The sequence below is a fragment of the Eptatretus burgeri genome, chromosome 2, assembly GCF_056783735.1.
Source record: "Eptatretus burgeri isolate ZD-2024b chromosome 2, Ebu_testis_v1, whole genome shotgun sequence".
Lineage (NCBI taxonomy): Eukaryota > Metazoa > Chordata > Myxini > Myxiniformes > Myxinidae > Eptatretus > Eptatretus burgeri.
The window spans coordinates 152,294,624-152,310,343 of record NC_140962.1 but is presented as its reverse complement, the minus strand read 5'-3'; the positions used below and the strand labels follow the sequence as shown (position 1 = coordinate 152,310,343).

General features: G+C 51.6%; 1 protein-coding gene across 5 annotated transcripts in view; it reads right to left on the bottom strand.

The window, feature by feature from the left end:
- LOC147033574 (uncharacterized) overlaps window positions 1-15,720 on the bottom strand; it is a 111,554-nt gene that overhangs the window by 18,591 nt on the left and 77,243 nt on the right. The window contains exon 1 of one of the 5 annotated variants that reach the window (XM_085856866.1): window positions 13,032-13,928. The exons of 3 other annotated variants lie outside the window; for them this stretch is intronic. In XM_085856866.1, coding sequence (XP_085712992.1) covers window positions 13,032-13,413 — 382 coding nt within the window. In that variant the 5' untranslated portion in view covers window positions 13,414-13,928. Of the gene's footprint in view, window positions 1-13,031; window positions 13,929-15,720 lie in introns of those variants that run through there. One more of the 5 variants, XM_085856876.1, reaches the window with a different exon arrangement.

Genomic DNA, 15,720 nt, shown 5'->3' with positions numbered 1-15,720 from the left:
GTTTCCAACCAAGTATTAACTCAGGGGGGAGGATACTTATCCAACCAAGATATTCTAGTTTTGTATTTTTAATTAATTTTCTGAAATTTGTCGAATTTGTTTTTTCACTTGGAAGTTGTTGGTTATGTTGAGTAAATAAAGGTGGCAAAAGTCTGATTCAATGCAATTTAACCGGAACCGTCGCTCAAGAACCGGAACCGGAAGTCAAAATACATTTGCTCTGACTCATGCGCAGATTTATCCCATCTCGTTTTCAGTTGTCCCCCCCCCCCCCCCGACTCCCGCTCATGGTACACTGAAGCTTGTGGCGAGGCAATTGTCCGAAAACAACTTGCCTTCACCTCATGGAAGGCAAATCCGACTGCAGACAATCTCAGTTCCTTCCACAAAGCTCTGAACAAGTGTGTCTCTATCCTGAGGAGAGCCAGGAAACAACATCTTTCTCATCTCAAGTCTTAACTCTCAAACCTGCCTCCCCCCTCCAAATCCTGGTGGCATCTGGTTAAGGCTGTTTCTGGTGGATGTGTTACGGATTTGGAAGCCTCTTGCACACAGACAGCCAGAGTCCCCGCAGTTAATTTATTTCGATAAGCATGTGTTTATAGTTAGGGCCCCATCCCCAATGTCTAACGGGAATTACATGTGTGCGCTGCAAAATTTCTTTATAGTTAGTTTTTCTACATCTTCCATCGATCCCCTTCACGTCTTCGCACCACCGACTCCATTGCGCACGTGTTTTTGGCTGAAGGCGTGGGCAGAGCCTCCATTGCCTCAGATCGAGGATCCGCTCCGAGGAAGGGCATGGAGCGTTTCCTCCAGCTAATGGGTGAAGGGCGAGCAGGGCCGAGGCGCTCCGTCCGGCCAATGGGAGGCCAGAGTGCCGAAAACTACTACAGACCCTCTTCGGGGCGGGCCTCCGAGACGCCCCGACACCCCCCCCCCCCGAGACGGCCCGTCCAATCAGGAGGCTCAACAACTCAGGGCCGACTCCGCCCCAGCCAGATGAAGTGTTCGCCCCGTCCAAAGGGAGGAGAGTGCGAGTCATCATGGCCATTTTGCTCTGGGGAGAGCGTGAGAGCAGTGATCGTGGCCATTGCTTTTGGTCTGGCATCGTCGCCAGTGTGACCACTCCTCATTTTCATAAATGCCAAGATAAGCCAATGAAAAAAGCCAAGAATTCACAAGGTTTCGGAAAAGTGATGATAATAGAAAACCTATACGCCAAGAAAACCTATAGAAAACCAAGACGCCAAGGTGAACAACGAATAGCCAAGATCTCGTGAAAAAAGCCAAGGAGTGGTCACACTGGTCGTGGCTTGGTCTGCGAACGTGGTCTGCGGTCCTTTGCGGGGCTCTCGTGGTAGTGGTGGTCAAGCAGCCAGGATCGTGGGCTCAGTGGATTCTGGGACGTGGGTTCGAGTCCCACCATGGTGGGTTGGAGTCAGTGTGACCGCACGAGGCGGGAAGGTACCCTGCCAGGCTCTATTCCGCCAGCTCGCGTTCCCTCTCAAGCCGGAGGGTCCAATAAAGACCCGGCGGGGTCCATTTCGTGTGTGTGGGTGTGTGTGTGTGTGTGTGTGTGCGTGTGTGTGTGTGTGTGTGTGTGTGTGTGTGTGTCTGGCGCCAGTCTGTTAGGTAGAATTGCTTAAGTGTTTTCTTTTCATTGTACATTGCATTGCTTATTCGGTTGCACTTCTGCTCTGTGTCTCCCTTCCCGATTATTGCCCCCCATTATAAATAAACCCCCAATTGTTAAATGTTCCAGTTCGTTGCCCGTGTTTCCTTCCATTGACCCAGCACGGTGCGGGCTTGAGAAATAGTGAGGCCGTCGGTGCCGTAAGTTGTCATTAGGTCCGACGGACTTTGGCAATTCAGCTCGGTTACACCGGACCGATGTCGCTAGAGCGACCCGGTTCGACAGAGTCCGTTGAGGGTGTGATTTCAGCGGTAATTTGACGACGTGGGTACTTCGGTGTATTGAAATTTGGCTATTAACCCTACCCCACGCTGTAGAAAATTGGCGAGCACGGTCCTTAAGTGACCCGTGACCTTTCGGAGTTGTCCGAGAGTCACGACCTAAATTTCGGGTGTTCGGTGGGAGAAGGCTCTACTGATCCACCTGGTGGCCACTCCTCACCACCGACCCCCAGCCCACAACAAATTGGTCATCAGGAGTGGGACCACGAACCCTCTGCCTCCACAACGAAATTTGCAGGACACCAATTACAACAAATTGGTTGTCAGGAGTGGGGTTTGAACCCCTCCACCTCCATAGAAAATTTGCGGGGTTCGAATCCACACAAATTGGTGATCACGAGTGCGATACGGCCCCTCCGCCTCCATAGAGAAATTCACAGGATTCGGATCAGGGGTGTGTGGAGTAACCCCCCCCCCCCCCCCCCCCGTTCCCTCCAAATTAAGAGCATAAATTGCTCTCAGACACACCATGGTGGGCCAAGATGAGCTGGCTCAGGTGGGTTCTAGTTTAAATTTAGAAGGACCCATGGCCCAGGTCACCCCCATGCAAGAAGACGTGCCCCCCCTGCCACCAAACTCAGAGTCCGTGGTGGGCGCGCGAACACCCTATACAGCAAACTCCCCCCCCCCCCCGGTCTGCAGCAAATCGGCTTCGTCAGGGCCATCTGACTTCAACCGGATTATGGAGGGAATGAAGCAATTGATGCAAGAAATGAAGGGTGATTTGGAAAACAAAATGGATGCGAATGCGCACAAAATGGATGAGATGAGGGGTGATATGCAAACACTGGGGGGTGATATGCAAACACTGAGGGGTGATATGCAAACACAGCGAGGGGAAATGCAGAGCATGGGGTTGAACCTCCAGGCAGGTCAAGAGGCAATAAGGGCGATTGCACGTGGCAAAATGCGGGCCATGGGCGAGAAAATAGCGCCTGCACGTGGAGGAACGACCGAATCAGGGGGGAGTGTAGCGGCTGTTGGGTCCGCGATGAAGATGGGTGAGGTCAAGGGGACGAGCGACGCAAAGACAATTAGGGGGGAAATTAATAAACTCAGACATGAGGGGACGACGGAAAAATTAAAGGAGGTGACGGAGACGCAGAAAATAAAAGAGACGAAAAGCCAGGAATTAACGGAAATAATCAACGAGGTGACGGAGACGCAGATGTCAAAAGAGGGGGATGAATTGCATGAAACTAAACAGGGACATACACACGTAGGATTAGGAGGGGACAATGGAGTCGAGTTGGTGGAATGTGTTGAGACTCAGGGCGAGCATCAGGTTAACCTCCCTCAGGAAAAGAGGGAGACAATATACTCCCTCGAAGTGGAGTGCGACCAGGTGGGTCTGGTCGGGCCGTGCGAGGTCGAGCGGGTGCATGATGTGAACGGGTACATGCAGAGTATGGGGGGGGGGGAGGCAGCGGCCTCGGGACCCCTTGTAGTCACACGAATCCCCGATGTGATTGCCCCGGAGTGCGTGTCAAGGTGTGCGAATGGTGCGAGTGTCATGGCATGCGTGAGTGCATGCATGGAAATGGACGATGGATGGATCCAGATGGGAGATGGGAATGGTGAGCCTGGTAGGCCGCACGAAGCTATTTTTGGCAAACGCTCCGGCTCCGCGAAACGCCACGTGCAAGGCCCGTTCTGCATTTTGCGAACGGCCCTCGCGCACGCATCTGCATGGAGGGAATCCGGTACGAAAACGTTCCGCGTTTGGGACAGGACGACCTCGTGGACGGTTAAAATGTAGGCGAGTGTCGGATTAATTTGGAACACACGGGTTCCCATGTGGGCGCGTGTGCGGGGCATCACGTGCTGCATGCCGCGTGCTCTGTTCGCGGAACGCGCGGAGCGGGTCCACGGGACGATATGCTCGGACTGGCCTGCACGGCAAGCCACGCAGGTTCGGTGTGCGAGTGACGTCACCAGGGATCTCGCGGCACGAAGGCCTGGTAAACCGCGCACGTTGTCCCGCGTGGGGAATTCCCCAAAAGCGAGCACTGATTGCGATGCGCAGGGTGACCTTAAGGCTGCAGTTATCGTTCAAAGGAAGAGACGAACGGGTGAACTGTAAACCGCCGTCCTGGAGCTGCGCTCTTGAGTACACAATGTCCCGGCCAGGATGTAGTGAACATCCCGGTGCCCTGGCAAAGGAGCATTAGTGGGAAGGGTTTAGCGATAGATAGACCAGCCTCATGGGGCAGGAACAGTTCCTCATGGGGCCCGTGGAACGAGTTTGAGGGAATGTCAGGTTAAATTTAGAATGGTAAATGGATTTCGGGAGAGACGGACGGACATGGAATGTGTAGTGGGGACGTAGCTTAGCAGTGGAGTTAAATGGAACGTGCACTAGTATAAGGGATGATGAGGGGCACGACCTAGTTCGGGGGACGTAGTTCGAGTGTGTTGAAAAAAGAAAGAAAAGATAAACATAATGAATGAATGTGGGTCAGCGGGCCAGAGTGTGTGAGTGGAGTGAATGTGGAATGCATGGTGCAAATGAATGATTGGGGGGAGGAGTGAATCCCACACAAGGGAGCCCGGGGTCAGTCGAATTTACCAAAAGGAGGTCGTTCTGTTGTTGGTGGTGTACGAAGGCACGATATCTTTTGGAGGTGTGCAAGAGTTCATTGACCGGCTGGGAGCGTGGCTGTTGAAATGAGCGTATTGAGTAGACGGCACCCCCGGCACCGGACTGGTCGGCCAGAGTAGGCCATGGGTCCAAGGGACCAGGATACTGTACTGGGCACGGGTGGCCCATCGGAAACGGGACCCGTAGCACCGAGATGCCATGTGGGCATATACGGGGGAGTAGCCAAGAAGGGTACTCCCCGCGTTCATAGTAGAGGGAGCAGGTAGGCTCGGAGACAGCCTCAGGGCCCGGGGGTGCCGTAGTTTGAGTTCAGCAGACGGAAGTCCCTGCCAGTTGACCCACACTGCTCAGCAACGAAATTGTGCAAGGGCACGAGAGAAAATTTGCGGTCAGGGCCCAAATTTATAAGGAACACCAACACAGGCGACGGGAATCGTGGTTGTTGGAACCGATAGTTTAAAGTGACAGGTGTTTTGAAAAGCCCCGGGGATAGTTCAAAGTGTAATAAATGCTGGGGTAGCAAAAAAAAAAAAAAAATGTACCCCTTCGCACCATCCATCCCTTCGCTCTCTGTAGGCCGCTGGACTCACTATAGGAAGATTGCTGAACTCTGTGGAGGTTATTCTGAGGCTTTGTTGGGCCTCGAGGCAGGACACTAGTCTCTCCCTTATTCCCCTCCAAAAAGGAGCTGAGGGGTTGGGAGTAGACGGGCAGGATAAGTTAGCCGGACAAATACAGTAGGGGGATTAGACAAAAGCAATTATAAAGGAAAATATTTTAAAATAATAATAATAAAAAGAAAAAGGGGGAAGTCTAAATTTTGTTGTTGCAAATGAAGGGAGTGGGATGGACAAAGACAGGAAAAGGTGATAGTTTGGGGGGGGGAGACAGGAGGGTAGGTCCGAGCCCATTTCTGGAACGGCCGGCACCACCGCACCTCACGGACCAGACCAGAGGCTGGCCAGCTTCATATGCCGGCCTGTTGTGCTGCATCTCCTGGTCCGCGTTTGCCATGCCTTGTTGCCTGCCTTTGCCTTGACCCCATGCCTGCATTGCCCCTGTGTCACCATCTCAACCATGTGCGCCAGGACCATCCATCTTCCAGTGTGTTTGCAGAGACTGCCCTGCAGGCAGCCACTCCACAAGGACTGCGTTTGCGCAGCCCATGCATCCATCCATTCACTGTACCAGAGACTCCATTCGAGCCACAAACTGTTAATTTGCTGTGCATTCCTTCCACAGATAACAGGACCTGGGCCATGGTTAGTTTAAATAATTGTTAAAAATGTGAATAAGTTTTGCAACCCACCTGTGTGTTTGTGTTAGCGTGTCCGTGTGAGTCTGATAGTTTCGTTACGCAGCGCACTTGGTTATTTATTTTTGGGACATGCATACAAGTGTCGCACTCAGGGATCCGTAGGTAAAACGTACTAGGGGAAAAACCTACATCTGTATGGCACACAAAAATTTACGACTCGGGGCGAGTCTATAGAAAGGGGGGGGGGGGGTAGTGTTACGGATTTGGAAGCCTCTTGCACACAGACAGCCAGAGTCCCCGCAGTTCAGTTATTTCGATATGTGTTTATAGTTAGGGCCCCATCCCCTATGTCTAACAGGAATTACATGTGTGCACTGCGAAGTTTCTTTGTAGTTAGTTTTTTACATCTTCCATCGATCCCCTTCACTTCTCCGCACCACCCACTCCATTGCCCACGTGTTTTTGGCTGAAGGGGTGGGCGGAGCCTCCATCGCCTCAGATCGAGGCTCCGCTCCGAGGAAAGGCATGGAGCGTTTCCTCCAGCCAATGGGCGAAGAGTGAGCAGGGCCGAGGTGCTCCGGCCAATGGGAGGCCAAAGTGCCGAAAACAACAACAGAGCCCCTTTGGGGGGCGGGCCTCTGAGACGCCTCGACATCCCCCCCCCCAATCGAGATGCCCCGTCCAATCAGGAGGCTCATCACCTCAGCGTCAACTCCGCCCCAGCCAGATGAAGTGTTCGCGCCATCCAAAGGGAGGAGAGTGTGAGTAAGCGTGGCCATTTTGCTCTCGGAAGAGCGTGAGAGCAGTGATTGTGGCCATTGCTTTTGGTCTGGCGTCGTGGCTTGCTCTGTGAATGTGGTCTGCGGTCCTTTGTGGGGCTCTCGTGGTGGTGGTGGTCGAGCAGCCAGTATCGTGGGCTCGGTGGATTCCGGGACGTGGGTTCGAGTCCCACTGTGGTGGGTTGGAGTCGGTGTGACCGCACGAGGCGGGAAGGTACCTGGCCAGGCTCTATTCCCCCAGCTCGCGTTCCCTCTCGAGCCGGAGGGTCCAATAAAGACCCGACGAGGTCCATTTCGTGTGTGTGTGTGTGTGTGTGTGTGTGTGTGTGTGTGTGTGTGTGTGTGTGTGTGTGTGTGTGTGTGTGTGTGTGTGTGTGTGTGTGTGACCAGACTGTTTGGTAGAATTGCTTAAGTGTTTTCTTTTCATTGTATTGTTTATTCGGTTGTAACTCTGCTCTGTGTCTCCCTTCCCGATTATTGCCCCCCATTATAAATAAACCCCCAATTGTTAAATGTTCCAGTTTGTTGCACGTGTTTCCTTCCATTGACCCAGCACGGTGCGGGCTTGAGAAATAGTGAGGCCGTCTGTGCCGTAAGTTGTCATTGGGTCCGAGGGACTTTGGTAATTCCGCTCGGTTGCACCGGACCGAAGTCGCTAGAGCGACCCGGTTCGAAAGGGTCTGTTGAGGGTGTGATTTCACCGGTAACTTGACGACGTGGGTGCTTAGGTATATTGAAATTTGGCTATTAACCCTACCCCACGCCGTCAGAGAATTGGCGAGCATGGTCCTTCAGTGACCAGTGACCTTTCGGAGTTGTCCGAGAGTCACGACCAAAATTCCGGGTGTTCGGTGGGAGACGGCTCTTCTGCTCCGCCTGGCGGCCGTTCCTCGCCACCGACCCCCAACACATGTTCCCCCTCAATCCCTTCCCTTACCTCAAAGTTCTGCAAAGCTTACACTGCACATGAAAAGGCTGAATGTCTAAACTCTGTGTTTGCTTCTAATTATTGTCCCAAAACCATCACTTTCTGTATCCACCTTACTCAGTCACACCCAGCTGTTCCTGGACAATGTCCTTTTCTCCTGATAAGGTGATAGAGAGCTTGCTGTCAAACTTCGACTCAGATTCTGCAACCGGTCCAGACGGCATCAGCCCTCGTGTCCTAAAAACCTGCTCTGCTGCTCTTGCTCACCCTCTCTCTGTTCTATTTACCCTCTCATTTCCTCAAGGTCATCTGCCATCTTCTCGGAAATCAGAAAACATTAACGTTCTGCATTTAAAAAAAAAAAAAGTGTAAAAACAGATCCCTGCAACTACAGATGAATTCGCCTTCTTCCAATCATCAACAAGGTTACGGAATCCATCATCGCTTCCAACATCAAATCCTTCCTCTTCTCCAATGGCTTGATTTCCGAACATCAATTTGGATTCAGACCACATCACTCTACTCTGGACATGCTGCTCCTGCTTTCCCAACAATGGATGGAGGTCCTCAATGCCAGACATGAGATCAGAGCAATCTCCCTAGACATATTGCATGCTTTCAATATGGCTGGCACCCCATGCTGCTTACCAATCTCTCTTCCTATAGTCTGTAAGGCAATCTCCATTCGTAGCTCGCAGACTTCCTATCCTGTCGCAGTCAACGTGAGGCCCTCAATGGAATTCTCTCATCTCCTCTTCCTATCCAGGCTGGAGCTCCTCAAGGTAGAGTTCTGGGCCCTGTGCTTTTTTTCTGGTTTTCATCAATGAGCTCTCTGACTCTGAAAAATCCCTTTATCTCTTTGCTGATGACTCCACTCTCTGCCGTACCATCTGAAATCTGTCAGATCAGCAAGTAGCAGCCTCTTCACTCTCTGGAGATTTGGATAAAAATCACAAGTTGGTCCAACACTTGGCACATGCCTTTCAATCCTGACAAATCTCACACTCTCACAGTATCTATCCAAAAGCACCGTCTGAAAAACTCCCACATCTACTTTCTCAACAATCCTCTTTAAGAAGTCCTTTCATTCAAACTTTTGGGTCTCACTATCTACCATGATCTGTCCTGGGAAAGCCACATTTCCAAGCTGGCCTCCAAAACCAGTCACCGACTGGGCAGCCTGCATCGTGCAAAGTCCTTCCTTGGATAAACTGACCTCCTGACCACATACAAACCTTTCATCTGCAGCCTGATGGAGTACTGCCCTCCCCTCTGCAGCCTTTGGAATGAACTCCCACACTCTCTTCAAGCGCACTCTTCCCTCCAGGTCTTCAAAGAAGCTGTTCACCACCATCTCTTATCTTCCCCCATCCATAACCATGATCTTTTCTACCACCACTAATCCACCCCAACCCTCCCCCCCCCACTTCAAATTCCCTGCTTTCCTTCCCGAAAATCCCTGTTGTGTCTATTTTCTTTACCCAATGTACTCTGCCCCATCCCTCTCCCTTCCACAGATCTCCAAAAGCACTCAAGCAATTCTTCAAGAATAAGATGAGATTCAGTGTGGTTACCGACTACAGTACATACTGACTTTAGAGTACTCTTGGGGGCTGAGCCTGCTCGTTTGTGCACGCGTCATATGGTACATCGTTCGTGGTCCGCGCAAACATCATAACATTTTTGAAAATGTCCGTTTTTCACCAGATTTGCTTTGACTCCCTGCAGAGCACCTCGTGAAACCTCCAAAAAAGACAGATTCTGACAGACACTATGGATAAGCAGTCCCTCAAAGGGGACAGGGAGCGATGTCAAGCAGTGAATGCCTTAAATCATACAGCTCAACGAAGCTGGTTAATTTTGACACATTCCTAAATCTTTTGTACACTCAATATAATTCTCCAAACAGAAGAAAAGGACAAGTTTAATGCTTTGGAAATTTCACATTTCCTTGTGTATATATGGAGGAGGGATTGGCGCAGTGGTTAGGGCAGTGGCTTGGGATCCAAAAAGTCCTGAGTTCAAGCCCCGTTGGACCACTGAATTAATACACCAGGGGGTGAACTCAGCCTATCATCCTTCCGAGGTCGGCGAAATGAGAACCAGTATACTGGGCCGGTGTATACCCTGGCTAAAATAGGTGTACCATATCCCTGTGTCGTAAGAGGCGACCAGAGTTGCGTCAGGAAGGGCATCCGGCGTAAAACATGTGCCAAATCACTATGCGGATCATACGGATGATCCGCTGTGGCGACCCCTAACGGGAGCAGCCGAAAGAAGAAGAGGAGATATGGAGGAGGGAACATCGCCTTGCTTGCTTAAAGTAAATAGGAACATAAGGTTAGTTGTAAGACTTGTGATTTCTTTAAATCATCAGATTTCATTCCAGATTTCGACACTTATTTAATCCGGACGATATCCGATCCTCAAAACCAAAATAATATTTCAATGATATACTTTAATTAGTCCGTGAGAGGAGATCGTGGAAAATTGTATGATATTGCTACAAATCTGGAACCCATCGCACACAACACAGTCAGGGTCCCTATAGAATAGTTATATCGGTAAGTATGTGTTTATAGTTAGGGCCCCCCTACCTGTGTCTAACGGGAACTATGTGTGTGCGCTGCGGAGATCCGTTTGCATCACCCTCACCTTCACCTCGCTTCCTCACACCGACACCATTGCCGACGTGCGTTTGACCACGTACATGGGCAGAGATTTCCATCAACTCAGATCGAGACTCCGCCCAGGAAGGCAGGGGTGTGCCCCTTGTCCAATCAGGCCACAGAGTTCGGTCTTCTCACGACACGCCGGCCAATGAGAGGGGAGGCCGCCTCAAAGGCGATGTTCTCACGACACGCCGGCCAATGAAAGGGGAGGCCGCCCGAGAAGGCGATGTTCTCACGACACGCCGGCCAATGAGAGTGGAGGCCACCTCAAAGGCGATGTTCTCACGACACGCCGGCCAATGAGAGTGGAGGCTGCCTGAGAAGGCAATGTTCTCACGACAAGCCAGCCAATGAGAGTGGAGGCTGCCTGAGAAGGTGATGTTCTCATGACATGCCGGCCAATGAGAGTGGAGGCCGCCTCAGAAGGCGATGTTCTCATGACACGCCGGCCCAATGAGAGTGGAGGCCGCCTGAGAAGGCGATGTTCTCACGACACGCCGGCCAATGAGATTGGAGGCCCCTCAGAAGGCGATGTTCTCACGACACGCCGGCCAATGAGAGTGGAGGCCGCCTCAGAAGGCGATGTTCTCACAACACGCCGGCCAATGAGAGGGGAGGCCGCCTCAGAGGGCGATTGTCTGACCCCGGGGAAGAAGAAGATATAAAGGAAAGCCAGGTTGGTTGGTTGGTCATCTTGGTTGTCACCTGGTTATAGTCTTGGTGGTCATCATCATTGTGTTGCGGGTTCGAGTCCCGCCGAGCTGGATCATCGTCGCCTCTGATCCTTGGCCTTGGTCGGTTGGTGCGTGGCCGGTTGGAGAGCGCGGTGCCCGGTGCTTGGAGCGGCGTCGTGTTGAGGGTTTGAGTCCCGTCGAGCCGGATCATCGAAGACCACACGAGGTGGACAGGTCCAAGCACAGGCTCTGGTCTCTAGCTCACCTGTCCTCGAGCTGGAGGCCTTCATTAAAGACCATTGGGGTCCGTTTCTGTGTGTGCGTGTCTGTGTGTGGGCCCATCTTTAAGCAGCAACTGTTAAGTGCCTTGTACATACTTGCATCTCATTAGTCGTGATAACTCTGCTTGTTGCATGCTCCCCCATTTCCCCCATTATAAATAAATACATTTGTTAAATGTATCAGTTCGTTGCTGTGTTTCTTCCATTGGCTTAGCATGGCGCGTGTTGGTGAATTATAAAGGCTGTTGCCGCTGTAAATGTACATTTGGACCGACGGAACTTCGGCAACCGTCGACTCGGGTTGCGCACGGGTCGGGCATGCTAACAGCCCGACTTGTACGAGGGCCGTCGAGGGTGCGAGTACTTGGTAGCTCGCCACGTGGAGCTCTAGGTATTTTGAAGATTGGCAAATAACCCTGTACCACGTGGTGAAATTATTGACGACTCACGGTCCGGTAAGGGACCCGTACCTGTCGGAATTTTCTGAAAGGTCCGACCTAGATTCCGGGTGTTTGGTAGATTTGACCCAACTGCTCCACTTAGCAGTTGTGCTCGCAGCCGATACCCGGTCAGCAACAATATAATGCATGAAATCACTCCAAGGTCGTAATTTAAAACACTATAGCACTTACAAAAGCAATGTATACAGCGATCTGTAGCTATGATGAACGGGAATTCGATAATATGAATGAGGAAAGTAGAAAAAAAAACATTCTGAGCCCACAATAATCATTTTATTTATTATTTCCGAGTTTGTGGTTTCGTGTCGCGCTATCTTTGACTTTGTTCTGCACTCGAGTAACGTGATATTCGGCTTTCATTATCTCAAAGACCATATGAGGTGCATGGTACAAAAAAAGTAAATAAAATGGTTCTGAAACAGTGAAATCGTATTCCACTTTCTGCATTAAAGTAAAATTACTACTGATACTCTGCATCAGTTCCTTTCTCAAACTCACCCACCCCAACATGTTGCGCAGAGCGCGGGTTATGCTCGTAATAATAATCGTTAAGAAATTGTTGCGGCCTGTTCCAAGTCGAGGCGCGGTTGAGCAGGCTGAAAAACATGGCGGCTTCAGACCCCAGTGACGTTACCTAGGATACGCCTGATGAAGGATATAATTAAATAATGCCATTAATTATCTTCAAAATGGGTGTTTAAATTAACCCAAACACCCAATTTTCACTCTTGTACTTCCTTGGAGTTCCCTCGGTATGCTTGCAAAGTTTCAGGCTGGTAGGTTTTATAGTTTGAGTTATGTTGGAGACAGACACACATACACACCTGTGAAGACATGACTCATGCAATTCTTTGGGGGGGGGGAGGAGGTAAAAAAAAAAAACCTGGTGTTGTTTATTTAATAATGATTTGTGTGGTTTTTTTTGGGGGGGAGGGGGTTAAAAAAAACAAGGCATGTATTTTTAAATATGTTTGTGCATTAAAAAGTAAGGGTCCTCAAATTAAAATGTCAGTGACCATTTTTCAAGAAAAAAAAAATCTGGTGTCCATCTTTAAAATAAATAAATAAAAAAACTAAATTAAAAAAGGGCTACTTCCTTTTAAAAAAAAAAAAACAAAAAATCCGGACGATCTCTCGATGATGTATTTTAAGAGGAAGTTACAGATAGAGGGGGAGAAGGGAGATGGGGAGGAAAAGGTAAAGGTGTGATTGTATGTTCGGAGAGTGGTTGGGGGGGGGGGGGGGAGGCCGTTCAAGAATTTCTCAATTTTTGCATACGTAATAAATAGATAGACCCCCTCAACTGTAAAATATTTATTAAAGACTTTCACCGTCACAACGGAATAGTTGTGGATGTAAATGGACTTCATCACAAATGGCAGGAATTGCGATGACTCACCGTCCTCCATTTCCTTTCTCTCTTCTTCATCAGGACCAACCGAGTCCTCGTCTTCGATCTTGATCCGCAAGGTTCCAGGAGGTCCTTCGGTCTCCTCGGCATCCATTCCACGGCGAAGCACGACGGTCCGTTGCGATCGTCGCAGCTCAGGGCACGACGCCATGTACCGACAGAGCTCGGCGTACATGGTGGAGGTGAACGTCCGTGCGGACAAAGACCGGAATCGAACCCTCACCGAGGAGGGCTCGGCCCGGGCACACAGAGCTCCGAGGATCTCGATCCCGAGCCCCGTAACCGCCGCTCGGAGAGATTCCTCCGATAGTCCCTGGATCTCCAGCCAGGCCGGGACGGGCCCAACATCGCCTCGAGCTCTCGAGTCCATTGTCTTTAATGATCCCCGACCGAGGAATTCAAAAATAAATAAATAAATATATATATATATATAGAAATATATAAATAAATAGTCCGCCCGCTCCGTAATTTTTTTTTGTTCGATCGACTTTGTTCCTGTAATAATGTTTTAAACACAACAATCCTCACTCTGGTAATTATCATAAAATATCTTCAACCGTTTCTCCTTCTTCCGGTTTGTTTCGGTCAAACGCAGGAAGGACGAACGTCTCCCCGGACTGGGCTCGTCGGGCTCGCTCGGTGTCGACTCGTCAGTCACGGTCTGAATCGGTCATTTGTTCAGGATGCCGGAGATGCCTCGCCGACTCTTCACGAACTACACCATCCGTGGGATCTTGATGATCCAAGACCGAGTCGGCGAAACACTTGATCATCGCACGACAACCGAACCCACGTCAGAAAAATCAAAACGGACGTGCGATCCCAACACAGAACACATCATCCTGTCACATCGGGAATCAAAACCTGAGGTAAAAAAAAACCAAAATAAAATCTCCTTCATACTTCCATTTCCGGTGGCGTTGTCAGGTCGAAAGAAAGCGAATCGGGACCTTTACAATGACGTCATGCAGTAATGTCGTGTGCAGACGCCGCCATCTTGGAGGTAACATCCGGTGTAATCGAGCCAGATGGCGTGCATTGTTACCTCCGAGTGATTGTTCAATGCTTTCAGTTAACGAAACCGACAATGGATGTTGATCTGACTGTGACCGGCGTAATGTTAAACAGTTGTGAAGGGTGGGTTTTCAACCCGATCAAATAGGGACAAGAGGTCGTTTTCCTTACTCCCATCAGAGGTCACGGACAGAGAGAGAAAACAACACAACAGAAAAAGCAAATTCAACCCATCACTTCAGTGATGGGAATATTGGGGGTGGGGAAGGTAGAGAGGCGGGAGGGTGGGGAAGGTAGAGAGGCGGGAGGGGGGGGAAGGTAGAGAGGCGGGAGGGGGGGAAGGTAGAGAGGCGGGAGGGGGGAAGGTAGAGAGGCGGGAGGGGGGAAGGTAGAGAGGCGGGAGGGGGGGAGGTAGAGAGGCGGGAGGGGGGAGGTAGAGAGGCGGGAGGGGGGAGGTAGAGAGGCGGGAGGGGGGAGGTAGAGAGGCGGGAGGGGGGAGGTAGAGAGGCGGGAGGGGGGAGGTAGAGAGGCGGGAGGGGGGAGGTAGAGAGGCGGGAGGGGGGAGGTAGAGAGGCGGGAGGGGGGGAGGTAGAGAGGCGGGAGGGGGGGAGGTAGAGAGGCGGGAGGGGGGAGGTAGAGAGGCGGGAGGGGGGAGGTAGAGAGGCGGGAGGGGGGAGGTAGAGAGGCGGGAGGGGGGAGGTAGAGAGGCGGGAGGGGGGGAGGTAGAGAGGCGGGAGGGGGGAGGTAGAGAGGCGGGAGGGGGGGAGGTAGAGAGGCGGGAGGGGGAGGTAGAGAGGCGGGAGGGGGGAGGTAGAGAGGCGGGAGGGGGGAGGTAGAGAGGCGGGAGGGGGGAGGTAGAGAGGCGGGAGGGGGGAGGTAGAGAGGCGGGAGGGGGGAGGTAGAGAGGCGGGAGGGGGAGGTAGAGAGGCGGGAGGGGGGGAGGTAGAGAGGCGGGAGGGGGGAGGTAGAGAGAGGGAGGGGAGAGGTAGAGAGGAGGGAGGGAGGAAGGAGGGGAGAGGGAGAGGGGAGAGGGAGGGAGGGAAGGAGAGAGGGAGGATAGGGGAGAAGGAGGGGAGAGGGAGGGAAGGAGGGGAAGGAGGGGAGGGAGGAGGAAGGAGGGGAGAGGGAGGGAGGGGCGAAGGAGGGGGAGGGAGGAGGAAGGAGGGGAGAGGGAGGGAGGGGGAAGGAGGGGGAAGGAGGGGAGAGGGAGGGAGGGGGAAGGACGGGAGAGGGAGGGGAGAGGTAGGGAGGGGGAGGAGGGAAGAGGAGGGGAGAGGGGGGGAGGAGGGGAGAGAGAGAGGTGAGGAAGGGTGGGAACGCAGGGCCAAACGCAGGCGAGTGAGCCCTGAACATTGTTCAAGTCAATCAATTATATTCAGTGACAGTGCAGATATTGTGGAGCATTTACCAATTGGCTTTAGCACTGAAGCAAGCACTCCAACGAAACGGTCAATAACTAACGGCTGGCTTGGCAAGCGATTACCGATCGATAATCGAAACACCATGCACCTGGAGACGCCGAAGTCATAAATAAGTTTGAATTTTGAAATTGAGCTGTGATCAAGAGATTTTTGAGGTTATGGCATGTGCGGAATGAAATAAAGCCGTGGACGCTGGCATCTCTGGGCATTTATAAGCATTGCAATGTATTCAGTGATTCGTA